General features: G+C 44.8%; 1 protein-coding gene across 1 annotated transcript; it reads right to left on the minus strand.

The window, feature by feature from the left end:
* Window positions 1-505: 505 nt before the first annotated feature.
* On the minus strand, window positions 506-18,299 carry LOC307206460 (uncharacterized protein). Its single transcript, XM_079959760.1, has 5 exons — window positions 18,123-18,299; window positions 12,937-13,113; window positions 7,235-7,334; window positions 5,850-5,980; window positions 506-1,095 (listed from the first exon to the last, which is right to left on the minus strand). Exons 1-5 carry the CDS (start codon window positions 18,294-18,296, stop codon window positions 817-819), a joined length of 861 nt encoding a protein of 286 aa, XP_079815886.1. The 5' UTR covers window positions 18,297-18,299; the 3' UTR covers window positions 506-816.
* Window positions 18,300-18,689: the final 390 nt, after the last annotated feature.

Raw genomic sequence — 18,689 nt, forward strand, 5'->3', positions numbered from 1 at the left:
GGGGTCACGAAGAGTCGGACACAACTAAACGACTAAACAACAACAACCTGCCTGCAAGTAGTTCTGAGAGCTCCTGTACAATGGGCAAAGGCCTCAGACAAGTTAGTGTTAAAGCAGATATGGAATCCAAACTGTAAAATACATTCTTTCCAGGAAAGACGTTTATACATATTTTACAACTAAGGTCAAAACTGCAACCAATGTGTGAGACAAGGAGCATGTTCCTTCATGGAAAATAGTTGCTTATTCCCTTTGGAAGAATTAAGGAAACAGTAAGACATCAAGTTTGCTTAACAGATCTGTGGGATGCCGACTAGAAAACTTTCCTCATTTGTTCAGGTTGGGAAAATGCAGGTGGAATTGTTCCTGAGAAGACCTTCCAAGGAGACCAAGGAGATTTTACACTTGTAGAGGAAAGGAGATCTTCCTCCAGATCTTCTCCAGTGTATACATAAAAAGCTCTTTCCAATTTCTGGCCGTTAAAAGATTTGCCACAGCAGATGTGTATTTGCTCAAATACGTTTATTAGAAACAACAGATATGACAAAAGTGTTAACTCTGCAGTTATGAAGAAATCACAGTATACAGCTTATTACAATCAAAAGAAACTGAGCAGCAAATCTCCAATCTTGCCGTGTCTTCAGAGCACCTCATTACAATCGAGACCCTACCGGAAAACGTTTTTCAAAAGTATAGCACAACAAGCAAGTGAAGCACATTTCATTTTTCAGTGGATGCAACATTTGCCCATCTTGACCTTCTGCCTGTCACTGAGCCCAATGTCCTTGGCAATGATTTGGGTGCCAGCAAGCCTTGTTAGGGGGTGTCGTTCTTCTCTTTCTCTCTCGGTATCCTTCCCATGATGTAGAATTCTGGGTTTGGATGCATATCTGTGAAGTGAGCTATGCGGTTCGACATGGCAAAAAAGGCTGCAATCGTGCCTATGTCCCAGGCATCTTCTCGGTCAAACCCGTTCGCCTCCAGCTTCTGAAAGTGCTCTTCAGTGATATTATCTGCTCGGCAGACGGCGAGTGCAAATTCAACCATGGCCCTCTCCCGATCACTCAGCTCGGCCATTTGCCAGTTCACAGTGACCTGCACAAAATCAGAGCCAAGGGAGGTTATTGGCAGTTATGGCCAACCGCTAGACCAGTTAAGGGGGCCAAATTTACAGGCAGCATTAGGTCAAAGAGAAGGAGTGTTGAAAAGGATTAGGGAGCAAACGTGAACATGAACCACAGTGCATTGCTGCCAGATTCTGAACAGTGTGATGCAAAGGAGTAAAGGGTTCCTCTATCTTTCCTCCTTGTACAAGAGAGGGAATTATGCTGACCGCAACTTCTTATTTATTTATTTATTAATAATTATTTTTATTTATTGGACTTATATACAGTACAGTGGTACCTTTGGTTACGTACTTAATTTGTTCTGGAGGTCCGTTCTTAACCTGAAACTGTTCTTAACCTGAAGCACCACTTTAGCTAATGGGGCCTCCTGCTGCTGCCGCACAATTTCTGTTCTCATCCTGAAGCAAAGTTCTTAACCTGAGGTAATATTTCTGGGTTAGCGGAGTCTGTAACCTGAAGCGTATGTAACCCAAGGTACCACTGTACTGCTCTTCATCGTAAAATCTCAGGCAGTTTGCAATGTAAAAATGCAAGGTAAAAGCACAAACAAATAGAACAAAGACAACAAAACAATACCCCCATCGCAAAAACACATTTAAAAGGCTGTGGAATATTAAGGCCTGGTTGAAGAGGAACATTTTAGCCTGGAACCCAACGATATGTAATGAAGGCACCAGGAGAGCCTCCCTGGGGAGAACATCCCACAGATGGGGAGCCACCACAGAAAAGGCCCTGATCTTGTGTTGCCACTCTCTGAGCCTCTCACAGAAGAGGCACACAAAGAAGGGCCTCAGAGGATGAACGCAGAATTTGGGTTTGTAGCATAACACCATTTTATTTAATTTACCGTATTTTTCGCCCTATAGGACGCACTTTTCCCCACCAAAAATGAAGGGGAAATGTGTGTGCGTCCTATGGGGCGAATGCAGGCTTTCGCTGAAGTCTGGAGAGCCAGAGGGGTCGGTGCGCACCGACCCCTCTCGCTCTCCAGGCTTCAGGAGAGCCGCAGCGCCAGCCCCACAAGGTCGGGGGACAGCGGGGAGGCAGAATGCCGCCATTCCACTGTCTCCTGATGTGGTTTGGAGGCTGACGGCGGGGAGACGCGTGCTTCTCCCCGCCGCCAGCCCCGCAAGCTCCGGGGACAGCTGCGCCTCCCAGCTGTCCCCGGACCTGATCTGCAGGCGGGTGGCGGGGAGAAGAGCGCTTCTCCCCGCTGCCGGCCCCACAAGCGCCTGGGGGGGGGGAATAAAAATATTTTTCTTTATTTCCCCCCCAAAAAAACTTGGTGCGTCCTATGGGCCGGTGCGTCCTATGGGGTGAAAAATACGGTATTTTACTTGCCAAAATTTTATATACTGTCTGATTGTAAGAGAACCTCTAAGTGGTTTACAAAAATAGAAAGCAAAACATTAGAATTATCAGTAAGCTTGTGGACAATTGGATTTCAAACAACAACCCGTGAGTAGAATGGAAATTGGATTTTTAAAGTATTTTTAAATTGGCACCGATCGGGGAAGGTCTAAACAGGAAGTCCGCCTCCCCTTTCTGTAAATAAACTGAAGCAAAAGGTACCCCCCCTGCCCGTACGGGCCAGTCTTGACAGACTCTGGGGTTGTGCGCCCATCTCACTTAAGAGGCCAGGGGCCAGCGCTGTCCGGAGACACTTCCGGGTCACGTGGCCAGCGTGACAAAGCTGCATCTGGCGAGCCAGAGCCACACACGGAAACGCCGTTTACCTTCCCGCTGGTAAGCGGTCCCTATTTATCTACTTGCACCCGGAGGTGCTTTCGAACTGCTAGGTTGGCAGGCGCTGGGACCGAGCAGCGGGAGCGCACCCCGCCGCAGGGATTCGAACCGCCAACCTTTTGATCGGCAAGCCCTAGGCGCTGAGGCTTTAACCCACAGCGCCACCTGTGTCCCTTAAACTGAAGCAAAGAACCTGTCAACTAAGGTCGTGGAGAGTATTATGTAAAGGATTTTAATTCTACTGATTGAAATGACCACCAATTTTTCTTGGAAGCAGGGGAGCCTGCAGGAGAAGGACAAAATTTGGGATTTGAAGTGCCATCTCCCTGAACCCGGGAGTGGTCTGTGAGAGCCCGTTGACGATGAATAGATCAATTTGACAGCTGTCAAGTTAGCTGTCAAGATACAAAAGAAGGACTTTGTTTCTACTGTCTATTTTTGTTACAAGCTTATGTTTTAAACGAAGGAAGGACTGTTACAATTTAATGTATGGGACTTTTGGGTCTGTGCTGAAAGGAGTGAAATGGAACTTGATTCCCTCTAGAGGGAGCTTTGGGACATTGTCTTAAGGAGCAGCTGGGAAATTGTTTTTTGACCTTGGGCTGTTTAAGGATGGCGGTCGGGAAGGAAATTGAGTCTGAACTGAACAGGACATTTTTTCTCTTGGGAAAGCTGCAAGACCAGATAAATGTTTTGACTACTAACTTTGGGAACAAAAGTGGGTATTAGTAAAGAACCCGATAAGAATTCGGCACAGGAACCTCCTTCAACTGAACAAACTGGAAAATTTGAGGAGAATCATGTTGTGATTGAAGTGAAGAAAGGGGGAGCCGTAACCCTACAGATGCAAATGGTGATTTATAATTTGAGGCCTGACATGACGGCAACAAGGAGGAGCAAATTTTTGGAGATGGAAGCCTGGCCTGGTTTGGAAAATGAAAGATGGAGAGATCACCTTATGTGGAGATCAGATGACCTTTGGATTACAAATCTGAGCCAGGTGGAGGTTGGAGTTTTGGGGTCCTTTGGGTTTGAAAGAGCGTGAAACAAGATTTGGAATATCCTATAGGCCCTATTTTTAACCATGGAAGTTCGGCAGGAAGGAATATGATTACCGTTGGGTTGGAGCTCCCCGAGATCTGGTTTTCAATACCAAAGAATGTCAAAAAGACCGGCAGAGGGGACATGAAAGAGATTTAAGAGCCTCGGATTTAAGATCTCCGGGTTGATGGCTTTACGAGATTGATGGACTTTTGATGGGGACCGAAACTGGGGAGGGGATCTGGTGGAAGGAAATTGGGAATTTAAAGTGTATATAATATAATTTGTTTTTTTGTTTTCTTAATGAGAGATGGGAAATTTGTGGAATGGAATATTTCTTGACCTTAGGGAAACGTCTTAAGAATAAGTATAGATATATAGGTTTGGATGAGAGTTAAGTTTGGATAAATTAAAAGTGGATGGTTATTTGGTGAAAGAAAGAATGGGAAATTATAGTATAATAAGATAAGATATAAGGATAAAAATAAGATGAAGGATTGGTTGGAATATTTATATGAATTAGAATACAAAGAGGGGAATTATAGTATGTTAAAATAAATTATTGGGATTAAATTAAAACTGGAAGGATTTGCTGGAATATCTAATTGAATTAGAATACAAAAAGGGGAGGTGTGAGGAAGTCAAGAAAATAAGTGAATGTAAGTAAGTGAGATAAAGGTTTGACTTGTTTTTTATTTCTTTTTCTCTTTTTTAATTTTTTTGGTTTTTGGATGTGTACTGTTTTTCTTTTCTTTTTCCTCCATTTTTGATTGCTCTTTTTTTCTTTTTTTTTCTTTTTTTCCCCTGTAACCTTTAAAATCTTAATAAAAATTTATTTAAAAAATAAAAATAAAAATAGAATTATCAGTAAGAACCAGGTATTTAAAAACATTCAAAAATGTTTAAAAGTGCATGAATGGCAGGAAGATTAGCATCTGCTGAAAAACCCTATTCTATAGAATTCTAAGCCTTTGGAAAACTGTTTTTTCCAGCTGCTTCATAGGACCTTTAAATGACCCGATCCAGTGGCAAAGCACCCAGCATCTTGTACTATAACACAAACTTATCAAGCCCACGGTTTTATATCATGCAGAATGCAAGGAATCGTAACTGCATAATTTTTGTTATGCCTTCTTCAGTAACCTCTCACGGTCACCTATCATAAATATCCATCAGAAAGCACTTTTAGACTGCTTTGCTATCATATTCCCGGTTTGATGCACAGGAAAGTATAAAACTGCTTTGCAGATTTCACAAGGGCAATTCACATACAGTGGACGCTCAGGTTGTGAACGCGATCCGTGCGGGATGCACGTTTACAACCCGCAGCGGCTTGTCTGCACATGAGTGGGTTGCGATTTGGCGCTTCTGCACATGCGCAAAGTGCGATGTAGCGCTTCTGCGCATGCGCGGCCGCCGAAACCCAGAAGTAACCTGTTCCGGTACTTCCGGGTTTCGGCACGTCCGTAACCTGAAAAAACGCAACCTGGAGCGTTTGTAACCTGAGGTATGACTGTATTGAGAAAACTAGCATTTGAATCCGGAAAAAAAAAATCCCCTTCATACAATTCCTTTCTCTGTTTGGCAATTCTTTCGCCAAGTATCTATGTGAAACTAGCCAACGAGTGGCAAGGAAACAAATACAGTGGTACCTCGAGTTACAAACCCCCAGGTTACAAACTCTGCTAACCTGGAAGAGTGACCTTGAGTCGAGAACTTTGCCCCAGAATGAGAACGGAAACTGTGCGCCGGCGGTGCAGCAGCAGCAAGAGGCCCCAAGCAAAAGCACGCCTCTAGTTAAGAACAGTTTCAGGTTAAGAATGGACCTCCGGAAGGAATTAACTAGAGGTACCACTGTACAGGAGAGAAATCCTAAGCAAGGAAGTGAAACAGAATAAGATGAGACAGACGAGCAAGACAGACACGTGTACCAACCTGATCTGCTAGCGCTCCTTTTTTGGAGTATATCCGATGTAGAGCACCGTGTGCAATCACGCAGTATGGGCACTTGTTAACAATACTCGTGGCCACAATAATGAGCTCTTTGTCAGCCTTGCTTAGGCTTCCTATAGAAGAAGAGACATGCAGAAGGTGGGTCATATTTCTAGAGCGGCAGTGGGATTGAGTCACTTAACCAACATGCACAAATGCCACCATATAGAGATAAGAGGAGTTTGGATTTGATATCCCGCTTTATCACTACCCGAAGGAGTCTCAAAGCAGCTAACATTCTCCTTTCCCTTCCTCCCCCACAACAAACACTCTGTGAGGTGAGTGGGGCTGAGAGACTTCAGAGAAGTGTGACTAGCCCAAGGTCACCCAGCAGCTGCATGTGGAGGAGCGGAGACACGAACCCAGTTCCCCAGATTACGAGTCTACCGCTCTTAACCACTACACCAGATTGGACTCCCAAATAATAAGGGTTGGAAGATTTCCAAATGCTATCAGTTAGAAGCAGCAGCAGGTATATTGAAAAAAAGCTCTGGATGGCTCAGTTGGAACAGCATGAGACTGTTAATAGCAAGGTCATGGGTTACAAAACACATCATAAAAATAAAAACAAGAACCACCCAATAATCCCTCCTGCCCCCAACGCATTTAAAAGGGCATTGACTGTCAATCAGTCAAAGGCCTGGTTAAAGAAGAACGTTTTCGCCTGGTGCCTAAAGGTGTATAATGGAGTTGCCAGCCGAACCCCCTGGAAATTAATAATAATAATAATAATAATAATAATAATAATAATAATAATAATAGTTTATTTCTACCCTGCCCATCTGGCTGGGTTTCCCCAGCCACTCTTCCAACAGAAGTTTAAAAATACATTAAAACATCAATCATTAAAAACTTTCCTAAACAGGGCTGCCTTCAGATGTCTTCTAAATGTCATATAGTTGTTTATTCCTTTGACATTGGATGGGAGGGTGTTCCACAGGGCGGGTGCCACTACCGAGAAGGGAAGAGCATTCTACAGACAGGGAGCCACTGCAGAAAAGGCCTCATCTCATTTTGCAACCCTCCATATCTCTCATGAAGAAGAGCCTCAGAAGATGATCTCAGGGTCTGGGTAGATTCATTAGGAGAGAGGCGGTCCTTGAGCAGTGCTGAGCTAGGGGTTCCGGAATACCATTATTTGTTTGTTGGTTGATTAGAGGCCTTAAAGAATCTTGGAGCCGGTGGAAATTATTATTGCCTGGTACTTATTTCTGTTGACAGAACCAAGGAAGGCCTTTAGCATGAGTGCTCATCTTACCCATAGGTAACCCTAGTGGAATTCAACAACAGTCACGTTAAGATAGACCAAGTATGGTTTCTGTTCTTACCTGTCTCCTTGTTCATGATGGCATTGTAATAAGCAAAGAACGCTCTAAATTCTGCCGGTCGGTGAGACATAACCTTAAACACGTTGGGCAAAAACCCAGTCTGTTGGAAGAATTAAGAAAAACACACCAGTCAATCACCTTAAAACAGTTAAGAGAAGATGCTGATACAGTTTTCTTCTTCTTCTATTATTAATTATTATTATTATTATTATTATTATTATTATTATTATTATTATTATTATTTCAATTTAGATACTACCCTTTATCAGAAAATCCCAGGGCGGTGTACAACGTTAAAAAACACTTTACAGAACATCAATAATAAAAGCGTAATAAAAACATGACAGAGAGCCTAACAGTAAAATAATCAACCTAATAACATTCCACTCCCCCACACTTTCACGGGTCAATTACTAAAAAACTGCAAGTCTCCCCTTCTCAATCCTCCTAACAGTGCGGGAGGAAGTGGCAGAGAACATGTTTTGCACTCAGGTCTCAGCTTATCAATCCTTGGCTTCTCCACTTAAAAGGTTTAGGGAAGCAGGGACTAGGAAAGACCCTCTCCTCTGCCTAAAACCCAGGGTAAAACCGGGACCCCTGACCATTAGGTCCAGTCGTGACTGACTCTGGGGTTGCGGCGCTCATCTCGCTTTATTGGCCAAGGGAGCCGGCGTACAGCTTCCGGGTCATGTGGCCAGCAGGACTAAGCCGCTTCTGGCGAACCAGAGCAGCGCACGGAAACGCCGTTTACTTCCCGCCGGAACGGTACCTATTTATCTACTTGCACTTTTGATGTGCTTTCGAACTGCTAGGATAGCAGGAGCAGGGTCTGAGCAATGGGAGCTCACCCCGTCGCAGGTATTCGAACTGCCGACCTTCTGATTGGCAAGTCCTAGGCTCTATATTTTAACCCACAGCGCCACCCGCGTCCCCGTAAAACCATGGGTAACTGCTACCTATTACAGTAGACCAATATACAAATTGGCAGAGCTGGGATAAAGGTAAAGGACCCCTGGTCAAAAGCGACTATGGGGTTGCAGCAGTCATCTTGCTCTCAGGCCGAGGGAGCCAGCGTTTGTCCACAGACAGCTTTCGGTCATGTGTCCAGCATGACTGAACCACTTCTGGCTCAACAGAACACCGTGATGGAAACCAGAGCGCACGGAAACACTGTTGACCTTCCTGCCGCAGTGGTGCCTATTTATCTATTTGCACTGGCGTGCTTTCGAGTTGGTAGGCTGGCAGTAGCTGGGGCAGAGCAATGGGAGCTCACCCAGTCGAGGGGATTTGAACCGCCTACCACCTGATCGGCAAACCTAAGAAGCTCAGTGGTTTAGACCGATGGGCAATGAAGCAAGACACAGATGCCGGCCTAATCCTTTTTTCTTTTGCCTAGAATGTTGTTTTTGTTCCAAACATTGCAAATTGTGGATAAAATGGAATGTTTCAAGGGTTGGCAGCAAGACATTTCTAAGTTTACCTGGCAGGGCAAAAAGCCCAGAATAAAATTTAAGATTTTAACTGATGCGAAAGAAAGGGGGGGATTTGCCCTGCCAGATTTGAAACTTTATTATGAATCAGCAGCCTTCTGCTGGTTAAAAGACTGGCTGCTTCTTGAGAACACAAACATTTTAGATTTGGAAGGTTTTAATAATTTTTTTGGGTGGCATGCATATCTGTGGTACGACAAAGTTAAGGTTCATAAAGGTTTTAAAAACCATATTGTTAGGAAAGCATTGTACAATGTTTGGATTAAATATAAAGATTTGTTGGAGAACAAAACTCCAAGGTGGCTGTCACCAATGGAGGCAAAGGCATTGAAAAAGCTCAATACGGAGTCTAAATGGCCAAAATATTGTGAAATCTTGGAACAGGAGGATAACAAGTGGAAATTGCAGAGTTTTGAGAATCTAAAAGATAAAGTGCGAGATTGGCTTCACTATTATCAAATAATGGAGGTTTATAAGTTGGACAGGAAAATTGGTTTTCAGGTGGAAAAATCAAAATTAGAAACAGAACTGTTAGAACCCAATACTAAGAATTTGTCAAAAATGTATAACTTGCTGTTGAAATTGAATACACAGGATGAAACGGTTAAGTCAGTTATGATTAAGTGGGCACAAGATATTGGTCATAACATTATGTTTGCTGACTGGGAAAGGTTGTGGACCACCGGTATGAAATTTACGGCGTGTAACGCCTTGAGAGAGAATATTATGAAAATGATCTATAGGTGGTACATGACCCCAGTCAAGCTTGCAAAAATTTACCACTTATCAGATAACAAATGTTGGAAATGTAAAGAAAATGAAGGTACATTCTTTCACCTCTGGTGGACATGCCCAAGGATTAAGGCTTTCTGGGAAATGATATATAATGAAATGAAAAAGGTATTTAAATATACCTTCTTGAAGAAACCAGAGGCCTTTCTCCTGGGTATGGTTAGCCATGTGGTGCTAAAGAAGGACAGAACGTTTTTTATGTATGCTACAACAGCAGCAAGGATACTTATTGCAAAGTATTGGAAGACACCAGATCTACCCACTTTGGAAGAATGGCAGATGAAGATGACAGACTACATGGGACTGGCAGAGATGACTGGCAGAATCCGAGACCAGGAGAAAGAGACAGTGGAAGAAGATTGGAAGAAATTTAAAGACTATCTTAATAAACATTATAAAATTAATGAAGGTTAGAATTGACATGGGTTTAAAAACTATGTGGTTTTCAGGGGTGTTGATTATGGAAAAAGAATAAAATTATTAAAAAATATGGGAAGTAAGGGAAGGGTTTTGCTGATTAGATAATGAAATTGGAATACAGAAGGGGGAGGTGTGAGGAGGTCGGGGAAATTAGGTTTAAGAAAATAAGGATGGAAATTATACTTGTTTATTTTTGTTTTTTGTTTGTGTATGTTTTTATTGTTAAATTTTAATAAATATCATTAAAAAAAAAAAAAAGATGCCGGCCTAATCCTGCCGCTCTCTTGTAGCCACCAAGCACACAGAAATTTTTTTGCTCACTGCTACTATTTCTAGTGTGGGTCCACCGTGACCACATGGAGATCTCTGAATGCCAGGTTGACAAATGACATCTCCATCTGGCTGGCCCCTCCAACTTTCTTAAGAAACTAAGCAGAAGAGCAGGGAAATCAGACTTTCGTCCTTAGGTATGTTGGTCGATGAATATAGATGAAGGTTCAGTGAGGATGGCAGAGCCTGGTCGTCTCGTGATGTAGCGCACGGGGCAGAAACAACTTGAAGATTTGAGTCTTGTCGGATGGTTTTTGTTTTCAGAGTGGGGCTGAGCTGAAGAAGGTCAACCACTTCTGTCCTGTGAGCCCAAGTGGGATTATTTGAGACATCGTTAGTATCTTCCCCTCTATGTTGGACTTGCAAAAGCTGAGATTTAAGCGTGTCAAATCTTTGCATCATCGCCGACTGTTCTTTTGGAGGGAGGGCTCTGAATGAATCAATAAGTTCCCTTTCGTCAAGGGCAGTCTGCAGATTCTCGTCCTCATATATGGCTGTTTGAGAGGGTATCGAGTTTGGTCGAGGATGGCACGCTGCAGAGTCATCGCGGTGGGGCCTGACAGTATTTTGAAGTAAGGCAGAGTCTCTTGTCCTAACGTCCTCACCGCCAGGGCACCTATTAAGAAGGGGTTTGATCTTGGTGTCTGTAAAAACCCTCGTTGCTACAATGTCGGCCATGGACAAAAGCGTTTTCCTCCTGACAATAATAGATGGTATCTTTTCAGAGTGGAACGCAAGTATCACCTTCAAGAAGTTGGTCTGCCGGGGAAGGGGCATCACAGCATGTAGGTCAATCTGATGTTTCTTAATTTTTAAAAGTTTGCTTAAACAGTCTTTAGCCCCTTCTAGCGTTGACCATCTTCCTATTTCCGACCTAACAGAAAGGCAACTTTTCTTGGGTTGCAGAGTTAATATCTGATTGTTCAATTGGGAATTTAAGATATATTTAATTTTAGTCTCCTTTATTTTATCTGAATTGGGGTGAGGCAGTAAGTTTTTGACCTCACAAACTGAGGATTGTGTTGTTGATTCAAGTTTTTCAATTTTCAGCAGGATATTGGATAATTGTGAAGATACCTCGTCCAGCCTTTTAAAAATACAGTGAAGGGTCTTAATTACTAAGTGTAACTGCTCACAACCGGGGAACTCCCCCATGTCAGATGTCAAACCATCTTCCTGTGCTGAGAGTTTTTCTTTCGTATTCTCCTTTACAGGCTTTACTTTTGAAACATTTTGAGTCATCGAAATTGGAGTAGCTTCTAAATCAATTAGAGGTAGGAAGCGATTTTGGGTTTCCACTGCAAAGCACTGCTCGGCATGGTCACTCCCTCCTCTATTCCGGTGAGGCACCAGCCTTGATAGTTTTGGTTTAGGGGATGATAGGGGCTCGTCAAAGTCTCTCAAGCGTTTTTTCTGCCCCATACTTTCCTCAGGCCAGGGATTATACGATTCTTAAAATAACATAACACTTGACACACAATTAAAATAATGTCTCAACTCTTTTAGCAGCTGAGGCCGGCTCGCTGATAAGAGAGAAACAAAAAGCAGGCAGCAGCAGTCTGGAGCAGGGCCAAATCTCTCAGAGAGTTTCCATAGCATGCGGCTGCAGCAATTATAAAATACTTCAAAAACTGACTGGGTCAGTTAAGATAAAATATAAAAGATTAAAAGAAGATTAAAAGAAGTCCGAAGAGCACCGGTAAGCGCGTCTTACCTCGGCGCCATGTTGGCCCCTCCTCCTAATAATGACAAGGTGGAATCGAACCAAAAGGAGGAAGATGGCGTGAAAGGAAATAATATAACCTCAAACGGGAGAACCAAAGTATTTTTTTAAAACCTATTTATTGCATTTCTCTCCCAACTTTTTCTCCAAGGAGTACATGGTTCACCCTCCTCCCCAGTTAATCCCTACAACGACCCTGTGAGGTAGGTTAAGAGGCTGGGACTGGCCCAAGGTCACCCAGTGAGCTGCATGACTGAGCGGGGTTTTGAACCCTGATCTCCCAGGTCCTAGTCCGACACACTAACCACTACACCACACTGCCTTTCTAGAGTACTTCTGCTATGGGCAAGCTACTTAAATTCAGTAGGTAAATAAATATGAGGAAAGCAAAATGCCATCTGAAATATTTTCCTCGAAGCTTGAATTTGTTTTATTCTGGATTGTTTTATTTGATCTTTTAATGAGTTGTAAACTGCTTTGAGATTTTTTCTTTAAAAGGTAAAGCGGTATAGAAATGAAAAATGGTAATAGTAGTAGTAGTAGTAATAATAATAATAATAATAATAATAATAATAATAATAATATTATTATTATTTTATTATTTATACCCCCTCCATCTGGCTGGGTTTCCTCAGCCACTCTAATAATAAAGTGCATTGCAAAAAAAAGGGGGGGAAAGGTGACCATAGCCTAGGTTTAAGGTGCCATTTGGTGATTAGCTTATATATTTGAGTTTCTAACACTGTTTCTAGTCAAAGATAAATCATACAGCTCGATAACTTCTTGATATGAAGGTCATATCACCTAGTGTGCCAAATCAAGACAACCTGGGTTTTGGTTCTCCCTCCCTCCAAAATCCAACCATTCATTAACATCTGGCTTTAAGATAGTTCCAAGTTTCTTTGAAAGGACAAGATTCCACCTTCCCCAGCAGATTTTCCCCTTACCTTTACTTCCACTTCCTCCATGAGCTCTACTATATCATATGGCAAATCCTTCTTGTTGGGTACTGGATAGCGACTGGACGGTTTCCTGGCACTCCCTCCCTCTGTGCTGTACACATGGTTCTGAGGTGCAGAGTGTTGAGGAGTTTTCGGGGAAGACGTCAAACTGCGAGGCAGAAGCTGGAAACACAGAAATAAAGGGAAATATATTCTGTTTGACAAAGCGCAGCATCATGATGTTGGCTTCGTCGGTGTAGAAAACAAACCCAAGTTGTAAACCCACTAGCATGGGGGTGGGGGAACCTGCAACCCTCCAGATGTTTCTGGATCCCATCCCATCATCCTTGACCATCAACAACCATCCCTGGTGTTGATAGGAGCTGGAATCTAACAACATCTGGAGGGCTGCTGGTTCCCCATCTAGCAGTTCCATGCAGTTCTAGAACAGCTGGATTTCTCTGCTTTTTGGCACCACTGCAGAGCTAGGACGCAAAAAAGGCTAGGATCCAATGCAGTGGGTTTTTTTAAAGGAAATCAACAAGGTAAAGGTAAAGGACCCCTGGGGGGTTAAGTCCAGTCAAAGCTGACTATGGCGCTCATCTCGCTTTCAGGCCGAGGGAGCCGGCATTTGTCCACAGACAGCTTTCCGGGTCATGTGGCCAGCATGACTAAACCGCTTCTGGTGCAACAAAGACACTGTGACGGAAGCCAGAGCGCATGGAAATGCCGTTTACCTTCCCGCCACAGCGGTACCTATTTATCTACTTGCACTGGTGTGCTTTCAAACTGCTAGGTTGGCAGGAGCTGGAACAGAGCAACGGGAGCTCACTCCGTCGCGGGGATTCGAACTGCAGACCTCCCGATGGGCAAGCCCAAGAGGCTCGGTGGTTTAGACCACAGCGCCACCCGTGTCCCTACAACGCTTGAAGAGGAGAGCTTCAAGCAGTGCTGAAACTGAGTGACTTTTTAAAAGCAAATACTGTAACTGTTTGCCAGATGGCAGAGGACAAAGCCACTGGCCGCATGCAGAACCACTTGCATGGTTCTATCGCTCCTGGCACAGATATATAAATCTGAGTGTCTTCAATTTCCCAGGGCTCACATGCCTCAGTGTTTGGGGCTCAAATATCCTGGGTTTTTGTGTTAACTTCCCATCATCTCCTAAGCACTCTCTCCCATTACGCTTCTTCCAGCCATCTGGACTCATGCTCTTCTCTTCTCATTATTCTGGAGGGCAGGGATAGCCAATAGCTCAGTTTGTCAGAGCATAGTGCTGATAACACCAAGGTTGCAGGTTCGATCCCTGTATGGGACAGCTGCATATTTCTGCATTGCAAGGTGATGGAGTAGCATACCCTCCAACGTTTCTCTGATGAAAATAAGGACACCCCATTCCATAATGATAATTTTACTATTTATACCCCACACATCTGACTGGGTTGCCCCAGCCACTCTGGGCTGCTTCCAGCATATACAAAAATATAATTAAACATTTAAAAAACTCCCCTATGCAGGATTGCCTTGCAGGCCGGATAACTCCATACCTGCCAACCTTTCTCCAATGAAAATAGGGACATCCTAAGGAAAAGTGGAACATTCCGGGATTAAATCAGAAACCAGGACGGCTTCTCTTAATCAGGGACATCCCTGGAAAATAGGGACACTTGGAGGGTCTGCAGCATCAATTAGAGGCAAGAAACTGAGCTTAGTCTTCCTGCTGGGGAAGGCTTAGGGAATGACCTCTCAGAATACTGGATTAGATGGGAGCTTTAGTCTGATTCTGAAGGCTGCTCTTAAAATTCCTACATTCTAACACATTCCAGTTCCAGGCTTCTGTGAATGGAATGTGAGGCTGACTTATTGGTTCAAGCAAGCTATCTCAAGATGGCAAGAAATATGATATGGATAGCTCAGCTGGCTAGCGCATGGCGCTGATAATGCCAAGGTTGCAGGTTCGAACCCTGTAGGACAGCTACATATTCCTGCATTGCAGGGGGTTGTACAGTACTAGATGATCCACAGAGTCCCTTCCAACACTACAATTCTATGATTCAGTGTGGTGCCTTCCATATTTTATGGACTACAATTCTCACCATCCTTGAATATTGGCCAGGCTGGCTGAGGCTGATGAGCGTTGGAAACCCCCCATGCTGACCAACGCCGTCTCTTAACCGCAGAAGAAAGAAGGCTGCCAAACATTTTCCTACTTTAGAGCTCTTAAAATTAAAAGGTCTAGTGTGCATTCACAAGAGAGGGAAATCAGCTAAGCTTTAAAGTCAATTTGCATAGGCAGTAAAATTTGCTTGTGCTTTTCCAAATCACATTTCTATTCCCGTGGGCTTTTTGCTTTCCTATGGGCAAATGATGTGTTCGAGACACTGTGTTCTTATTTTTAAAAGCAAACAGACCTATTGTTCTAACTAAACATGGTTGCTGCCTTTCTTAAATGCACCAAGCGCTTGGGAGGCAGCATACAGTGTTGCTATAGAACAATGGATTGACTGTTATGATAATAGCTTTTAAAAAGAAGAATGGTATCACCAAATTTGAAATAAGCAGTGGCGTAGCGTGGGTTGTCAGCACCCGGGGCAAGGCAAGTAATTTGCGCCCCCTAACCTGTGGATTTGCGCCCCCTAACCCTAACCTCCGGGTGTTGCGCCCGGTGCGGCCGGCCCCCCCTGCACCCCCCACGCTACGCCACTGGAAATAAGACCTCAAGTGTGAACGTGCAGAATTGGGGGAAGGATTTACTTGTTGGGCCGTAGATGGGGATGGGCAAATCTGGCCCTCCAAATATTGTTCAACTCCATCTCCTATCTGCCTCAGTCAGCATGGGCACAGGTCAGAGATTAAAGGAACTGGTCCAACAATATTTGCATGGCCCCAGGTTCCTGATCTTTGGCATAAAGCAATGAAATGAGCTGTTCACAGTGTGAAAAAATACCAGCCATTCTTTTGCAATGAAACAAATACTTGTGCAATTAAGAGGCACACAGAGCAATAAGCCATTTCACTTAGACTAGCAAAGGCAGAACTCGTCTTTCTGTTGAAATCTCCTTGCATTGTTTGTTAGTCAAACAACACCCAGTTAGTGAAATTTCTTCAGTCATCTCTTTCTTCCTGACCATAATAGAAAGTCCGTTTCTGAATGTCAGCGTTATCAGGATGCCCCTGGGTTAGAGTTTCACCAGTGGGTCTGCATAAATATGCCTTTAACATGCAGGTTGTTTGGGGAGTATCTGAGGCAGTTTGTTGGAAAGTGCATATAAAATGCACCCCCAACATAAAGGTAAAGGGACCCCTGACCATTAGGTCCAGTCGTGGCCGACTCTGGGGTTGCGGCGCTCATCTCGCTTTATTGGCCAAGGGAGCTGGCATACAGCTTCCAGGTCATGTGGCCAGCATGACTAAGCCGCTTCTGGCGAACCAGAGCAGCGCACAGAAACGCCGTTTACCTTCCTGCCAGAGCGGTACCTATTTGTCTACTTGCACCGGTGTGCTTTCGAACTGCTAGGTTGGCAGGAGCAGGGACTGAGCAACGGGAGCTCACACCGTTGCGTGGATTCGAACCACCGACCTTCTGATCGGCAAGTCCTAGGCTCTGTGGTTTAACCCACAGCGCCACCCGCGTCCCTAACCCCAACATAAGGCAAAGCAAAACATTATATATTTCAAAAAGCAGGATTTTTTTTTTACTTTGCGGGGATTGCATTTATGTATTTCTAACCAAAAACTGCTAGAAGCTCTTGGAACTTCTAACAACAGCAGCACCACCCTCTCTCTCACACACACTCCTGCCTTACACATAAACATTTCCAAGCGTGAAGAAAGAAATTGGTTAAGTAACAGAGGAGTCACTGGTGCAGCTTCTCTTTGCTGGACTGCATTCCAAAAAGTGACCCCATGAGTTCATTTAAAAAGCTACCCTGCCAGTGTCAGTGCAAACAAAGTCTTATCATTAATACACTCACTTTGGAGGTGTGGGGCTGTGGCTACACCAGTCCTGCAAAGTATAGAATCATAGAATTGCAGAGCTGGAAGGGACCTTAAGCATCATCTAGCCCAACCCCCTGCAATGCAAGCCATCCCATACAGGGCTTGAACCTGCAACCCTGGCCTTACCAGCACCAAGCTCTAACCAACTGAGCTATGCAGGCTCCATAGTTCAAATGCTATACCCATTTTGCTGGGTGGAATTGCAAGCAGCGTGTGCAAACTTTGAAGTGCTATCCTTGCTTTAAAAAAAATGAATTTTTTTTCTGGAGGGGGGAGGGGCTTCTGTGCACCTGGTTGTAGCAAGAATGAAATTAATTAAGAGTGAGAGGGTGGGGCAAGGGATTCAAGGAAAGAACAGAGGCTTTCGGCACTTAAAAGCACATTCAAAGCACACGGTTCCCCCCCAAAGCGGAATCCTGGGAGCTGAGGTTTGTCAAGGATGCTGGGAACTGTAGCATCATTTTCTTTAAAGTAGTTTTGGAGAGTTTTGGGATACTCTAATTCAGGCATACGCAAACTCAGCCCTCCAGATGTTTTGGGACTACAACTCCCATCATTCCTGCCCGCTGGTCCTGTTAGCTAGGGATGATGGGAGTTGTAGTCCCAAATGGCCAAGTTTGCCTATTCCTGCTCTAATTTATTTGTGGTTAGGATGGGACTGAAGGACCACGATGGGGTGGTTTGTGTTTCTTCTCCTGTTTTAAGGGTAACTTCTACTGGAGCTTTTTAATGATTTTAATGTTACCTATGTTCGTTGATTCAGCCAAGGGGATCAGACCTTACCCGAGCAGAATGCTATTTAGTCTGGGCAATGTGCCCCGGCACCAGGACTGCAATGTGTGGCTGGTGTCTCCCGGGTTAAACGTTATAGAGACCCCTGGTTTTTTTTTAGTGTTTTAGCAATTTGTAAGGGTGTGTGTGTGTGTGTGTGTGTGTTGGGGCTACATGACCCTCGGGATTCCTTCCAACTCTACCATTCTCTGACCGGTCGCCTCCCCTTGCCTCCTGGGTGCGCCGGCCCTGCCTACCCAGAGCGCAAACGCGCAACCTGAGCCGCGCGTAAAGACGCAGGAAGCTGCGCCAAGGGGAAGCGCCCCCTTCTGGAGCGCTGCCCGCTTCCCGGACGCACATGCCTCGCGAGGACATCCCAGCCGAGCCGGGCTGCCTTTTGCGCTGGCCTCGGGGATACTCACGCCCAGGGAGCCCCGACTGCGGAGCTGCAGGAGCCGGGTACCCAGGAGGAGCCGCCTCGCCATCATGGTGCCGCGATCCGGCCGCTGCGCGATTTGGGAAGGGCCGAAGGACGAGCAGGCGCGGCGCGGCGCCTCCTCCTTTATACCCAAGCGCTCCTCCGGAGGCGAGAGCATGCGCGCATGGCCGGAAAGGCCTCCTCCCTTAGCCCGCCCCACCCCCCAAGCCACCGCCCCCCATGTCGACACGGGACCCTACTTCCCAATGATGGAGAACTTCGTTGGGTTTCCTCGCGCGCTCCCATGCGTGTGTGCATCGCAGTGGGGTGGACTAGATGTCCCTTGGGGGACCCTTCCAATTTTATGATTGTGTCTGTGTGTCACATTGCACCTTCCCAGAGCGAATGGCAAATGCGGCCAGGTGCTATTGCAGAAAAACTCACCTTTTGTAGATGGATTCGCAGGCTCCCTGCAGTCAAAAAAGCCTTTATGTGCCATGAGAGTCACACGCCCCCGGCTTCTTTAATTGCACCAAACAGACACTTGACATTGTTCTTTTTGCAATCAAGC

The sequence above is a fragment of the Podarcis cretensis genome (genome assembly GCF_951804945.1).
Source record: "Podarcis cretensis genome assembly, chromosome: 17".
Classification (NCBI taxonomy): Eukaryota; Metazoa; Chordata; class Lepidosauria; order Squamata; family Lacertidae; genus Podarcis; species Podarcis cretensis.